At 38.2% G+C, this 16,395-nt stretch overlaps 1 protein-coding gene across 4 annotated transcripts in view; it reads left to right on the top strand.

Annotated features, from left to right (window-relative positions):
* Positions 1–12,135, top strand: part of FAM151B (family with sequence similarity 151 member B) — a 52,757-nt gene extending 40,622 nt beyond the window's left edge. For 3 of the 4 annotated variants that reach the window (XM_033180150.1, XM_033180153.1, XM_033180152.1), the window contains one exon: positions 11,265–12,135. In XM_033180150.1, the coding sequence (XP_033036041.1) occupies positions 11,265–11,424 (160 nt within the window). In that variant the 3' untranslated portion in view covers positions 11,425–12,135. The remainder of the gene's footprint in view (positions 1–11,264) is intronic. The other variant, XM_033180151.1, reaches the window with a different exon arrangement.
* The last annotated feature ends 4,260 nt before the right edge of the window (positions 12,136–16,395 follow it).

Genomic DNA, 16,395 nt, shown 5'->3' with positions numbered 1-16,395 from the left:
TTCAAATCACCTAACAGTGCATGCTAAAAACTAGAAAAGCAAGAGCAAACCAACCCCAAAATTAGTAGAAGAAAATAAATAATAAACATCAGGCCAGGCACAGTGGCTCACGCCTGTAATCCCAGCACTTTGGGAGGCCAAGGCAGTGAATCACCTGAGGTCAGGAGTTTGAGACCAGCCTGACCAACAAGGCGAAACCCTGTCTCTACTAAAAATACAAAAATTAGCCGGGCGTGGTGGCACACATCTGTAATCCCAGCTACTCAGGAGGCTGATGCAGGAGAATCAGTTGAACGTGGGCAGCAGAGATTGCAGTGAGCCGAGATCATACCACTGCACTCCAGTCTGGGCAACAGAGCGAGACTCCATTTAAAAAAAAAAAAAAAAGCAAAAATAAATGAAATTGAAATGAAGAAAACAGTACAAAAGATCAGTGAAACAAAAAATTGGCTTTTTGAAAAGTTAAAGAAAAGTGACAAATCTTTAGCCAGACTAAGAAAAAACAGAGAATCCAAATAAATAAAATCAGATATGAAAAAGGAGACATTACAGTTGATACTGTGGAAATCCGGAGAATTATTAGTGACTACTATGAGCAACTATATGCCAATAAACTGGAAAATCTAGAAGAAATGGACAAATCCCTAGAGTCATACAACCAACCAGTACTGAACCATGAAGAGATCTAAAACCTGAACAGACCAATAATAAGTCATGAGATTGAAGCCATAAAAAGTCTTTCAGTAAAGAAACCCCTGGGACCCGATGGCTTCACTGTTAAATTCTACCAAACATTTAAAGAGAACTAACATCAGTCCTATTCAAACTATCCAAAAAATAGAGGAGGAGGGAATACTTCTAAACTCATTCTACAAGGCCAGCATTACCCTGATACGAAAAGCAAAGATATATTTAAAAAACAAACAAAAAAACTACAGGTCAATATTACTGGTGAACATTGATGCAAAAATCCTCAGCAAAATACTAGCAAACTGAATTCACCAATACATTAAAAAGATTCATCATGACCGAGTGGGATTTATCCGAGGGATGCAAGAATGGTTCAACACATGTAAATCAATCACTGTGATACATCTTATCAACAGAATGAAGGACAAAAACCACATGATCATTTCAATCGATGCTGAAAAAACATTGGGTAAAATTCAACATCCCTTCATGATAAAAACCCACACAAAACTGGGTATGGAAGGAGCATGACTTAACATAATAAAAGTTATGTACAACAGACCCACAGCTAGTATTATGCTAAGTGGGATAAATCTGAAAGCCTTTTCTCTAAGACCAGGAACAAAACAAGGATGCCCAGTTTCACCATTGTTATTTAACATAGTAGTAGAAGTCATAGGTAGAACATTCAGCCAAGAAAGATATATAAAGGACATCCAAATTGGAAAGGAAGACATCAAATTATCCTTATTTGCAGATGATATGATCTTATATTTAGAAAAACCTAAAGACTCCACAGAAAAAACTATTAGAACTGATAAATTCAGTAAAGTTGCAGGATACAAAATCAGCATACAAAAATTACTAACATTTCTATATGCCAACAGTGAACAATTAAAAAAGAAATGAGAAAAGTGATCCCACTTAGAATAGCCACAAATAAAATTAAATACCTAGGAGCTAACCAAAGAAGTGAAAGATCTCTATAATTAAAACTATAAAACACTGATGCAAGAAATTGAAGAGGACACCCCAAAATGGAGAGATATTCCATGTTCATGGATTGGAAGAATTAATATTGTTAAAATATCCATACTACCTAAAGCAATCTACAGATTCAGTGCAGTCCTATTAAAATTCCAATGACATTCTTCACAGAAATATTAAAAAAAAAAATCCTAAAATGTATATGGAACCACAAAGACCCAGAATCGCCAAAGTTATCCTAATCAAAATGAACAAAACTGGAAGAATCACGTTTACCTGACTTAAAATTATACTACAGAGCTATAGTAACCAAAACAGCATGGTACTGTTGGTACTAACCAAAAACAGGCACAGAGACCAATGGGACAAAATTGAGAACCCAGAAACAAATGCACACACCTACAGTGTTCTCACAAAGCTACCAGGAACATACACTGGGGAAATGAGTCTCTTCAGTAAATGGTGCAGGGAAAACTAGATAGCCATATGCAGAAGAATGAAACTAGACCCCTCTCTCTTACTATAGACCAAAATGAAATCAAAATGGATTAAAGACTTAAATCTAAGACCTCAAACTATGAAACTACTACAATAAACATTGGGGAAATCCTTCAAGACATTGGTCTTGGCAAAGATTTCTTTAGTAATACCACGCAAGCAAGGCAGCCAAAGCAAAAATGGACAAATGGGATCACATCAACTCATAAAGCTTCTGTACAGCAAAGGAAATGGTCAACAAAGTGAAGAAGCAATGTACAGAATGGGAGAAAACTTTTGCAAACTACCCATCTAACAAGGGATTAATAACTAGAATATATAAGTAGCACAAACTACTGGAAAAAAAATCTAATCTGATTTTTAAATGGGCGAAAGATTTGAATAGACATTTCTCAAAAAAAGACACACAAATGGCAAACAGGCATATGAAAAGGTGCTCAGCATCATTGATTATCAGGGAAATGCAAATCAAAATTACGATGAGATATCACACCTCAATTAAAATGGCTTTTATCCAAAAGACAGGCAGTAAATGCTGGCAAGGATGTGGAGAAAAGGGAACCCTGGTGTGCTGTTGGTACAAGGGTTTCAGTTTTTTTGTTTGTTTGTTTGTTTGTTTGTTTGTTTGAGATGGAGTCTCACTGGGTAGCTCAGGCTGGAGTGCAATGGCGCCATCTTGGCTCACTGCAATCTCCGCCTCCCAGGTTCAAGCGATTCTCCTGCCTCAGCTTCCCAAGTAGCTGGGATTACAGGTGCCTGCCACCATGCCCAGCTAATTTTTTTTTATATTTTTAGTAGAGACAGTGTTTCACCACCCTGGCCAGGCTGGTCTCAAACTCCTGACCTCAGGCTATCTGCCCACCTCGGCCTCCCAAAGTGCTGGGATTACAGGCGTGAGCCACCGCGCCCAGCCGGGTTTTAGTTTTTGAGGAAAAAACTATACATAGAGCTACCGTACGATCCAGCAATCTCACTGCCTGGTATGTAAACAAAAGAAAGGAAATCACTGTATTGGAGAGATAGCTATGCTTCCATGTTTGTTGCAGCACTGTTCACAATACCCCAGATTTGAAAGCAACCAAAGCGTTCATCAACAGATGAATAGATTAAAATATATATGGTACTTATACACAATGGAATATATTCAGCCCTAAAAAAGAATGAGATCCTGTCATTTGCAACAACGTGGATGGAACTGGAGATCATTATGCTAAGTGAAATAAACCAGACACAGAAAGATAAACATCTCATGTTCTTATTTATTTGTGGGTTCTAAAAATTGGAGCAATTGAACCCATGGAGATGGGCAGTAGGAGGGTGGTTTACCAGAGGCTGGGGTAGGTAGTGGTGGTGGGTGTTGGGGGGAGGTGTGAATGGCTAATGAGCATGAAAAAATAATTTGAATGAATAAGGCCTAATATGTGATAGCACAACGGGGTGACTATAGTTCATTTAGCTGTACATTTAAACATAACTAAAAGAGTATAATTGAACTGTTTGTAACACAAAGGATAAATATCTGAGGGGATGGGAACCCCATTTTTCAAGTGATCATTACATAGTACATGCCTGTATCAAAAATCTCATGTACCCCATAAATATGTATACCTACTATGTACCCACTAAAATTAAAAGTAAGTGAGACTCTGCCCATTTTCCAATTCCTGTTGCTCCTGGACTAATCAACCTTGCTGATCCCTTCAGCGTTCTGGGTGGGGTGAGAGGAAGAGCAGCATCCCACATGGGTAGTGAAGCTAGGTGCTTACTTCACTCTTACATTTCCTCGTAGGAGAACACACAGGCCAAGGAGATCTTTGTTGGCACTGAACTGTGCTGCCTTAGAGGAGGGGTAATGTGGGTAAAGTGAAAAGTTTTACCTTCTTCAATGTGTCTATTCTCGGATTTTGTGTGTGTGTACACTCCGTAGTAGCGGAGTCTTTCCACTGGACTCCTGGGTTCCCACAAAGGTACTTTTATCCATGAGTCATTGTCAAAATCAGTGTTTCAGCCGGGCGCGGTGGCTCATGCATGTAATCCCAGCACTTTGGGAGGCTGAAGCGGGTAGATCACAAGATCAGGAGATCGAGACCATCCTGGCTAACATGGTGAAACCCCGTCTCTACTAAAAAGAATACAAAAAAAATTAGCCGGGTGTGATGGTGGGCACCTGTAGTCCCAGCTACTTGGGAGGCTGAGGCAGGAGAATGGCGTGAACCCGGGAGGCGGAGCTTGCAGTGAGCCGAGATTGCGCCACTGCACTCCAGCCTGGGTGACAAAACGAGACTCTGTCTCAAAAAAAAAAAAAAAAAAAAAAAAAAATCAGTGTTTCAGTGGAGTAGACGAGGGATAAAAGCTCCTATTCTGCAGTTTTACTCATGTTACATGTCTTCCTGTTATAACACATTGGCTATAACTCAGTTATGTACCTATACTTAGTTACAGGTAAAGCTGGGAAAGGTAGATTTTATTTTGTACAACCTTGTGTCTAGTTAGAATTCAGGAGTTTGTTAAAAAGAAAAAGGAGAATGGTTATTGGAGTAAAAGTACCAGCTTCTGTCATACATTAATAAAACATTATTAATGTTATTTTATTTAAGTGTTTTGTATGTTACTTTTTTTCTTTTAAAAGTATTTTAAATTTAATTTTTTTTTTTTTTTTTTTTTGAGACGGAGTCTGGCTCTGTTGCCCAGGCTGGAGTGCAGTGGCCGGATCTCAGCTCACTGCAAGCTCCACCTCCCGGGTTCATGCCATTCTCCTGCCTCAGCCTCCCGAGTAGCTGGGACTACAGGCGCCCGCCACCTTGCCCAGCTAGTTTTTTGTATTTTTTAGTAGAGACGGGGTTTCACCATGTTAGCCAGGATGGTCTCGATCTCCTGACCTTGTGATCCGCCCGTCTCGGCCTCCCAAAGTGCTGGGATTACAGGCTTGAGCCACCGCGCCCGGCTAAATTTAATTTTTCAAACAAAAAAATTAATTCAAAAGCTTAATGGAATAAAGACTTACACTGTGAAAAGCCTTTCTCTCATCTACCCAGTCTTCCTGCCCAATGTCAGTAACTACAATAGTTACTTTCTTTATACATATAAGAGTAAATGTAAATATAACATTAATTTCCCCTCCTTTTTACTTTTATTTTTATTATTAATTTTTCTTTTTTTTTTGAGACGGAGTCTTGCTCTGTCGCCCAGGCTGGAGTGCAGTGGCCGGATCTCAGCTCACTGCAAGCTCCGCCTCCCGGGTTCACGCCATTCTCCTGCCTCAGCCTCCCGAGTAGCTGGGACTACAGGCGCCCACCACCTTGCCTGGCTAGTTTTTTGTATTTTTTAGTAGAGACGTGGTTTCACCGTGTTAGCCAGGATGGTCTCGATCTCCTGACCTTGTGATCCGCCCGTCTCAGCCTCCCAGAGTGCTGGGATTACAAGCTTGAGCCACCGCGCCTGGCTATTTATTTATTTATTTATTTATTTTGAGACAGAGTCTCGCTCTGTCACCGGACTAGATTCAGTGGTGCAATCTTGGTTCATTGCAACCTCCATCTCCCAGATTCAGGTGATTCTCCTGCCTCAGCCTCCTGAGTAGCTGGGACTACAGGTGGGCGCCACCACATACAGCTAATTTTTTGTATTTTTAGTGGAGACAGGGTTTCACCATGTTGGCCAGGATGGTCTTGATCTCTTGACCTCATGATCGGCCCACCTCTGCCTCCCAAAGTCCTGGGATTACAGGCATGAGCCACCACACCCAGCCTATTTATTTATTTATTTATTTATTTATTTATTTATTTAAGATGGAGTCTTGCTCTGTTGCCCAGACTGGAGTGCAGTGACAGGATCTTGGCTCACTGCAACCTCTGCTTCCTGGGTTCAAGTGATTCTCATGTCTCAGCCTCCCTAGTAGCTGCATTTGCAGGCGCCTGCCACCATACCCAGCTAATTTTTTTTTTTTTTTTATACTTTAAGTTCTAGGGTACATGTGCATAACGTGCAGGTTTGTTACATATGTATACTTGTGCCATGTTGGTGTGCTGCACCCATCAACTCGTTAGCACCCATCAATTCATCATTTATATCAGGTATAACTCCCAATGCAATCCCTCCCCCCTCCCCCCTCCCCATGATAGGCCCCAGTGTGTGATGTTCCCCTTCCGAGTCCAAGTGATGTCATTGTTCAGTTCCCACCTATGAGTGAGAACATGCGGTGTTTGGTTTTCTGTTCTTGTGATAGTTTGCTAAGAATGATGGTTTCCAGCTGCATCCATGTCCCTACAAAGGATGCAAACTCATCCTTTTTTATGGCTGCATAATATTCCATGGTGTATATGTGCCACATTTTCTTAATCCAGTCTGTCACAGATGGACATTTGGGTTGATTCCAAGTCTTTGCTATTGTGAATAGTGCCGCAATAAACATACGTGTGCATGTGTCTTTATAGCAGCATGATTTACAATCCTTTGGGTATATACCCAGTAGTGGGATGGCTGAGTCATATGGTACATCTAGTTCTAGATCCTCGAGGAATCGCCATACTGTTTTCCATAATGGTTGAACTAGTTGACAATCCCACCAACAGTGTAAAAGTGTTCCTATTTCTCCACATCCTTTCCAGCACCTGTTGTTTCCTGACTTTTGAATGATTGCCATTCTAACTGGTATGAGATGGTATCTCATTGTGGTTTTGATTTGCAGTTCTCTGATGGCCAGTGATGATGAGCATTTTTTCATGTGTCTGTTGGCTGTATGAATGTCTGCTTTTGAGAAATGTCTGTTCATGTCCTTTGCCCACTTTTTGATGGGGTTGTTTGTTTTTTTCTTGTAAATTTGTTTGAGTTCTTTGTAGATTCTGGATATTAGCCCTTTGTCAGATGAGTAGATTGCAAAAATTTTCTCCCATTCTGTAGGTTGCCTGTTCACTCTGATGGTAGTTTCTTTTGCTGTGCAGAAGCTCTTTAGTTTAATTCGATCCCATTTGTCAATTTTGGCTTTTGCTGCCATTGCTTTTGGTGTTTTAGACATGAAGTCCTTGCCCATGCCTATGTCCTGAATGGTACTACCTAGGTTTTCTTCTAGGGTTTTTATGGTATTCGGTCTAACATTTAAGTCTCTAATCCATCTTGAATTAATTTTCGTATAAGGAGTAAGGAAAGGATCCAGTTTCAGCTTTCTACTTTGGCTAGCCAATTTTCCCAGCACCATTTATTAAATAGGGAATCCTTTCCCCATTTCTTGTTTCTCTCAGGTTTGTCAAAGATCAGATGGCTGTAGATGTGTGGTATTATTTCTGAGGACTCTGTTCTGTTCCATTGGTCTATATCTCTGTTTTGGTACCAGTACCATGCTGTTTTGATTACTGTAGCCTTGTTGTATAGTTTGAAGTCAGGTAGCGTGATGCCTCCAGCTTTGTTCTTATGACTTAGGATTGTCTTGGCAATGCGGGCTCTTTTTTGGTTCCATATGAACTTTAAAGCAGTTTTTTCCAATTCTGTGAAGAAACTCATAGCTTGATGGGGATGCATTGAATCTATAAATAACCTTGGGCAGTATGGCCATTTTCACGATATTGATTCTTCCTATCCATGAGCATGGTATATTCTTCCATTTGTTAGTGTCCTCTTTGATTTCACTGAGCAGTGGTTTGTAGTTCTCCTTGAAGAGGTCCTTTACATCCCTTGTAAGTTGGATTCCTAGGTATTTGATTCTCTTTGAAGCAATTGTGAATGGAAGTTCATTCCTGCTCTGGCTCTCCGTTTGTCTGTTACTGGTGTATAAGAATGCTTGTGATTTTTGCACATTAATTTTGTATCCTGAGACTTTGCTGAAGTTGCTTATCAGCTTAAGGAGATTTTGGGCTGAGACAATGGGGTTTTCTAAATATACAATCATGTCATCTGCAAACAGGGACAATTTGACTTCTTCTTTTCCTAACTGGATACCCTTGATTTCTTTCTCTTGCCTGATTGCCCTAGCCAGAATTTCCAACACTATGTTGAATAGGAGTGGTGAGAGAGGGCATCCCTGTCTTGTGCCAGTTTTCAAAGGGAATTTTTCCAGTTTTTGCCCATTCAGTATGATATTGGCTGTGGGTTTGTCATAAATAGCTCTTATTATTTTGAGGTACGTTCCATCAATACCGAATTTATTGAGCGTTTTTAGCATGAAGGGCTGTTGAATTTTGTCAATTTTTTTTTTTTATCTTTAGTGGAGATGGGGTTTCGCCACATTGGCCAGGCTGGTCTTGAACGCCTAACCTCAAGTGATCCACTGCCTCAGCCTGCCAAACTGCTGGGATTACAGGGGTGGGCCACCCCGCCTGGCCCCCCTCATTTTTAAAACAAAAGATAGTATGTCATACACCTTGCTTCTTGATTCTGTTCTTTTCTTTGCTTTTTTTTTTTCTTTTCCTTCCTCTTTTTTTTTTTTTAAACTTAACAATACATCGTGGAGCTGTTTCTGAAGTAAACTTTCTTGATTTTCTTTCCTAGGTACATGATATGTATGTATGTACTGTAATTGACTTAACAAGCCTCATTTTGATGGGCATTTGGCCTATTTCTAATATTTTATATTACATTGTTTTCATGAATAACCTTATTATAAATGTGTTTTCATATGTACAAATATATGTCATCTCCAACTCTTAAAGTATTTTTGTCTATTTCCTCATCTACCTTCATGGTTTTTGCTTTTTAAATGTTTATGATATGCTATATGTTGTGTACACATTCATATCTATTTTCTCTTCATTAAGAATTATACCTTTACCATGGTGTTCTTGGTCTTATTTAATGATTTTTTTTAACCTTAATTCGCATTGTCTTTCTTTTTGTTTGCTTTGAATAACTTTGCTTTATCCTTTATTTGAAAAGTAACTTAATGAAGTTTTGGTTTTTTACTGTTTTTTTGTTTGTTTGTTTGTTTGTTTGTTTTCTTTTTTTGAGACGGAGTCTAACTCTGTAGCGGAAGCTGGAGTGCAGTGGCACTATCTCGGCTCACTGGAACCTCCACCTCCAAGTCTCAAGCGATTCCCGTGCCTCAGCCTCCCGAGTTAATGGGACTACAGGCACACGCCACCACGCCCAGCTAACTTTTTGTGTTTTAGTAGAGACGTGGTTTCACCGTGTTACCCAGGGTGGTCTCAAACCCCTGAGCTCAGGCAATTGGCCTGCCTCAGCCTCCCAAAGTCTGGGATTACAGGCATGAGCCACCGTGCCCTGCCTTTTCTTTTTTTCTTTTTTTTTTTTTTTTACTGTCTTTTATAGGAGTGATTTATGATTATTTTTCAAAAGTTTTAAATTTACAGAAAAGTTGCAAAAACTACCACATCTCCTTCACCCAGATTCCCCAATTGTGAACATTTTCCTGCATTTGTCCATTATTTCTCTATACATATATAGTTTTCTGTTTATGTTTTTCTGCATGAGCCTCGTTATCCCTAAGTACTCCAGAGGATACCACCCCAAAGAAGGACAGCTTCTGTATTACCGTCATGCAGCCTCCCAGTCAGGAAGTCAGCATTGGTACAACACTGCCATACAATCCGCAGACCCCATTCAGATTCTGCCAACCATTGCACCAATACCTCTTTTCCTCTTCTGATCTGGAAAACCCTCCAAGAACATGCATTGAATTTAGTTATCATATCTCCTCAGCCTACTTCACTCTAATAGTTCCTGTTTCCTTCTCTGTCATATACTTAGCAATCTTAAAGATCATGGAGACTTGAAAGGAGAGGAGATTGTGATAGAGCAGTGACACCAAGGTGCTTCCTCAACTGCTGGTCATGTTCTATTTGTTTTATTGCACTGGAGTTCACTTTATAATAATCTGATAAAATTTATATTTATGTTTTATGTCCTTTTTTCTATGTGTGTTATTTCACAATAAAGAAGGTTAAAAAATGAAGTTTGAGAATTAATATCAATGAATACAATTTCAGATACCCTCAGGCAATGTTTTTTCCATTTCAGTCTAAATACAATTAAGTGAATATTAAAAGAGGCAAAATAATACTGGGAAGCTCTTCTTTTTACCTAAATGATCATAACCATGTCTTTTCATAAGATTTGTCACCGTGGTACCCAGATAAAGTAATAAAGATTCCATTTTAGCAAAAAAAAAATAGGTTTCAGAACTAATTTTCATTTTCTGTGTCCCTGAGCTGTAGTTTAAAATTCTTTTTGGTTTGTAATATGATACTGCTGTGGGGCAATATCCAAATTGCTTTCCTCTGTTGTATTTCCAGAATGGTGTCACCATCCTATAAGGGCAGGAATATGTCAATATGACAAGAAAAGATGCCTTGGTTAGGCAGTTCTTCCTTATCATTAGCAGAAAAAAATGCTTTGGAAAATTTTCCCTGGATTCTGACAAGCTTACAGGGAATATAAATATGAAACTGCTTAACAGCTTTGCATTTCCCTAGACTTGAATGCAACAGTAGTAGTGTCACCAGAAGAAATGAAAGTATACAGTTTAAGCAACATTAACATTCTGAGCATATTCTTACATCCATAATGAATTTACATAGGTTGTTGGTTTTCAGCTCAATAGAAAAAGATCTAAATGTATTCTATTTGTCATTCTTAGTGGTATCTCTTGGCATTCTTGTATCTCACACAAAAACCTCCAAAAGAAACAACAGGGCCTCCATACGTGACTCTAAGTGTTGTAGATATCAGTGACATTTGTGTCTCTTCACAATCCCTTCCCATTGTGCTTTTCACTCTGACAAGGCTCCTGAACAAACCCAGGTTACAGATTGCTCCATCAGCAACACAATCTCTTCTATTCCTTTTTCCAAAATTAGACCCATTTCCCATGCCACCCGTCTGGTTTCTTAGTCCATTTAACATTCCTGCAATTCAGATAGAGCAGTTATATCATTCAGACAATAGCAGTATGAATGTTTTTTGTCTCTAGTCCCTCTTGATGAAAGAATGGAATATGAAAGTACAGTTACACCACTGCTGATTAAGTTTTTTGTCTGAGTGAATTTGAGTTAGCTATAAATGAAAGTATTTTTAGGCTTATTGGAATGAGTCATCACTTTCTTCCACTTTTAACTATATAATTCTGTTTTATTTCAATGCAGGTACAGCCTGACTATTTGGACTGGAAAAAATGATAACTATTCCATTGAAGATTTACTTTACATTAGAGACCATTTTGACAAAAAACAAGTTTTCTATGACATCTTGGAACCACAAAACCATGAATTTAAACAAGCTATTGGAATCAAAGTTAATCTCTAAGAAGAAGATTCTCCTCAATTATTTCCTGTGTTTTGGTTTCATAATCCTTCTCTCCATTGGTCTGAATTAATTACCATATAAATTATGGTTATTGGTTTACATTCCAAGTCATCTAATCAAGAAACGTTTACTGTGTGCTTACTCTGTGGGCATATGTCCTTATAATAGTGCACTTACATAAAAGATTTGAAGAGAGTTATTTTCACATGTGGCCTAGTCTAATAATAATTCAGGAAAATGATACTCTACACTCCTTTATAAAAAATAATTTTGATAAACTAAAGATGATTGGCAGAATCCACATGTCATAAAACAGGTATAAACCACGTGTGCTTGGCACTTGCATTTCAGAGATTATGAAAAATATGGTACTCTCTTTTCCTTTTTCCTAGAAAACTTTTTTTTCCGGAGATAATAAAAAAGGAAGAGAGCTTTTAAAGTGTTTTTAATTTTCACAGGGGTGAGCAGCTGTCTCATATCAAGATTAATCCATTTCCTGAAACTATTAGATCTGGAATTTCCATGTCATTGGGAAGCATGCTACTGGCTAAATATTTTTTTTATATTTCTTATTTCTATAGTATCTGATTTATAGTGAACAATATACTGTTGGAGAGCAGTTTTAGTCTTTGTAATATATCATTTGTTTTCCAAATTTCTTACTGCCACCACCTTCATTCAGGTCCTTGTTCTACTAGTAGAATTTTATGACATACTTTTTTCATGGCTCATTGCTCACACTCTACTCAGAGATAACCTGAGTTTTTCTGCTAAACAAAACTTTCTTTTCTTTCTTTTTTCTTTCTTTTTTTAGTTTATTTTATTATTATTTTTGTTTTTTGTTTTTTTTTTTTTGAGACAGAGTCTTGCTCTGTCGCCCAGGCCAGAGTGCAGTGGTGCGATCTTGGCTCACTGCAACCTCTGTCTCCCGGGTTCAGCCCCCCGAGTAGCTGGGACTACAGACAGTTGTGTGCCACCACACCCAGCTAATTTCTGTATTTTTAGTAGAGATGGAGTTTCACCATGTTGGCCAGGCTGGTCTCAAACTCCTGACTTCAGGTGATCCACCCACCTCGGCCTCCCAAAGTGCTGGATTGCAGGTGTGAGCCACGACGCCCAGCCAAAAGTTTCTTAAATACCTCTGTCTTTATGCCAAATCAAAAACCTTCAAGGCCTTAAACTCAATTTTACTCAGTTTTCCTCTTTTAAGACCCTTCATAATGCAGTCCCACCTAAAAGTCAATTTGTTGTGCTCCAACACAGTTATTCATTTAAAACATTTATTCAACATCAATGGTTTCTAGATCCTACTTCAACCATTAATCTTAACTATTTAGTTATGTTCACTAATTGACGCGTGCATGTTAACTGTGTCTCCTCAGCTAGACTGTAAATTCCTTTATGGCAAAGTTTCATGCTTAAGTATCTTTTACAGTGTCTGGCATAGTCCTGAGAAAAACATCCAGAAAAATATGTTGCTGCATTGATTTATTAACAAGTAATTTACTAGTGAATGTCCTAAAATATGTAATTTGCCTTTTGTTAATCAACCATTTTTCTCCCAGAGAATAACGTAGTTCTATATAGAGAAAAGAGCTTGGGTTTTGAATTCAGACAGGTTTTCTTGACAGTCCCACCTCTATCCTTTACTAGCCATAGACTTTGGGAAATCTTTAATGCCATTGACTCCAGGCTCACTTGTCTATAAAATGGAGGTGGGGGAATAAAATTTCTCTTGTAGGGTTGTTGTGAGGATTATGTGAGATTCATGTAATAGAGACATCTAGCTCAATGACAGCGAATGCTCAGCAAAGTTACTCTTCTTTTAGACTTATCCTGTGATCATGTCCATTATAGATAGATAGCGCTAAGAGATACAACATGAAACACTGTAGACCTACAAATACTTAAAGGCAATTATAGTATTTCCACTTGAAAATTCAGCTCTAGTCAAATGGAATGCTTCTTGTCAAATCATACCTAAAACTTTACTATCCATGGCTGTTTGCCAAAGACAAAAGGTGCAATTTCATTATAAAATTTCAACAACTGCTATAGAAAATAATTTTTAAAATTATAGTAAAAAAGTAATTTATGAATTTTCTACAAAGACCATGCATTACTAAAGACAGGTGAATTTATAAATAAACTGCCTTTTGTTGAAGTTTGAAGTAAAACTCACTTGTCCAGAATATTATTTTTACTATGTAATTGTCCTACCTTTGATAATATTTTTAAAAATATTAGTATTATGGTATAAAGTTATATATTGAGAAATCTATAAGCCTGATATCACTTAGATTATTATTATTATTTTTTTTGAGACAGAGTCTCACTCAGTCTCCACCTCCCAGGTTCAAGTGATTTTCATCCCTCAGCCTCCCAAGTAGCTGGGATTACAGGACTGTGCCATCATGCCTGGCTAATTTTTGAATTTTTAGTAAACAGGGTTTTGCCATGTTGACCAGGCTGGTCTGGAACTCCTGGCCTCATGGGATCTGTCTGCCTTGGCCTACCGAAGGGCAGGGATCCAGCCTCACTTAGATTAATATTTAAAGGTATATTTTAAACTGTTGTCAGGAACAAAAACACATAAGAGAATTATAAAATGTATTCTGTTGAAAAGTAACATTTTAATAGCTATCTAAAAAATAACCTTGGTCCTTACCTTATGCCATATACAAATAATTTGAGATGGATCTTAGGCCAAAATGTCAAAGCTAAAACCTTAATGCATTTAGAAGAGAATAAGGGAGAATGTTTTCAGGACTTCGGGGTAGGCGTAGGTTTCTTGTAACCCAGAAAATACTAGCCATAAAAGGAAACGTTGATAAATGGACTTTATCAAAACTTAAAACTTCTCAGAAAAGACACCACTGACACATGTCTGACAAAGTGTGTATTACTCCTGTAAACTATAAGAAAAAATCCCAAAAAACTGACTAAAAATGGGCAAAAGACTTGAACAGATACTTCACACACAAAATAATTCAAATGGCCAAAAGAATATGAAAAGGAATTCAACAGCATTACTTATTCAGGAAAGGCAAGTTTAAGCCACAATAAATGCCAGTACATACCTACCAGAAAGGTTAATATTATAAGGACTAAAAACACTTTTTAGGAAAAAAAGGAAAACAGTTTGGGAGTTTCTAATAAAGATAAGTATATCTCTACCTTAAGACCCAGCTACTCTATCTATAGCCATATACTCAAGAGAAAAGTGCTCATATGTTTGCATTAAAAGACTTGTAAAAGAATGTTCATAAAAACTTTATCCTTTTTCATCAGTAAGAGAATTTATAAATAATGGTAGATTCATACAATGAAATTGCTACACAGCACTAAAACAGTTTGAACTGATGTAACAGTAAAGATGATTATTAACATCATGCAAAAAAAAAAGCAGGCACAAATGAATACCTATTATCTGGATCCATTTATATGAATTTCAAGAATAGTAAAAACTAATATATGTTGCTAGAAGTCAGAATAGTAGTAACCTATGTGGTTCTGTGGGGTTTTGTCTGGGATGGAGCATGTTGGAACTTTGTTGAGTGTTGAAAATGTTCTGTATCTTGTTCTGGGGGTGGTTATTTTGATGTGTACATAGGCAAGGCAAAAAACATTGAGTTGTAACATTTAATATTTGTGCATTTTACTGTATGTAAATTATATATCCATTTTCAATAATATTTTTAAAGGCCTTGATGTACAGAAATCCAGTAGAATACTATGCAGAAACTGAAAGTTTGACTTTTTTTAATTTTTCATTTTTTTTGAGACAGTGTCTCACTCTGTTGCCCAGACGGGAGTGCAGTGGAGTGATCTCAGCTTCCTGCAACCTCCACCTCCCAGGTTCAAGCAATTCTTCTGCCTCAGCCTCCTGAATAGCTGAGATTACAGGCATATGCCACTACAACCAGCCAATTTTTTTGTACTTTTAGTAGAGATGGAGTTTCACCGTGTTGACCAGACTGGTCTCGAACTCCTGACCTCAGCTGATCTGCCCACCTCGGCCTCCTAAAGTGCTGGAATTACAGGCATGAGCCACTGCATCCGGCCCAACCTTTATTAACGTGGGAAGATGTTACAGCATACTGCAGGTTATAAAAGAGCATATATATGGCCGGATACGGTGACTCATGCCTGTAATCCCAGCACTTTGGGAGGCCAAGGTGGGCAGATCACGAGGTCAAGAGTTCAAGGCCAGCCTGGTCATCATAGTGAAACCCTGTCTCTACTAAAAATACAAAAAATTAGCCGGGCATGGTGGCGGGCACCTGTAATCCCAGCTGCTGAGGAGGTTGAGACAGGAGAATCACTTGAACCCAGGAGGCTGAGGTTGCAGTGAGCAGAGATCACACCACTACACTCCAGCCTGGGTGACAGTATGAGACTCCGTCTCAAAAAAAAAAAAAAAGAGCATATATATGATGTAATAAAAGTGTGTATCTTTGTATGCATAGAAAATTTTTGCAAAGAAGTTCAAATGCACAACATAATGGTTAAGTGCCACCTATTTGTCCCCTCTAAGTTGATGTCTAATATAGTGATGTTGAGATCACATAGCATCCAAAGGCTATTTCCCAAGACTGGCAGAGCAATCCTAATTCCAGAAGAGACTGCAATAAGAAAATCAGTTGTTCAAAAATTCAAAGGCTTTTAATAGAGTGGCTTATTGTCTTGTGAGTGGTATAATTTGTTAATTAGCCAGGTATGTACTTATCCAGTGGGAAATGATTAAAAGTAATTTGGAACAGTTTTTAATTTGCTTCTTTGTTGGAGTTGGGGTCATGGGTTTTGTTTTGTTTTGTTTTTGTTTGTTTTTTCTGTAATTACAAAGAAAATTAAGTACCTAGTCAATATATAGACAAATGCTGTATCTCCGACCTTGTTATTTAGGGCAAGATCCAAGGGAGCTCCCAGACCTGAGCAGCAGGAGCTCGGGCTCCAGTGTCCTAGTGTTCC

The sequence above is a fragment of the Trachypithecus francoisi genome, unplaced genomic scaffold (genome assembly GCF_009764315.1).
Source record: "Trachypithecus francoisi isolate TF-2019V2 unplaced genomic scaffold, Tfra_2.0 Lachesis_group2, whole genome shotgun sequence".
In the NCBI taxonomy this organism is placed as follows: Eukaryota; Metazoa; Chordata; class Mammalia; order Primates; family Cercopithecidae; genus Trachypithecus; species Trachypithecus francoisi.
This window is presented reverse-complemented; position numbering and strand designations above follow the sequence as displayed.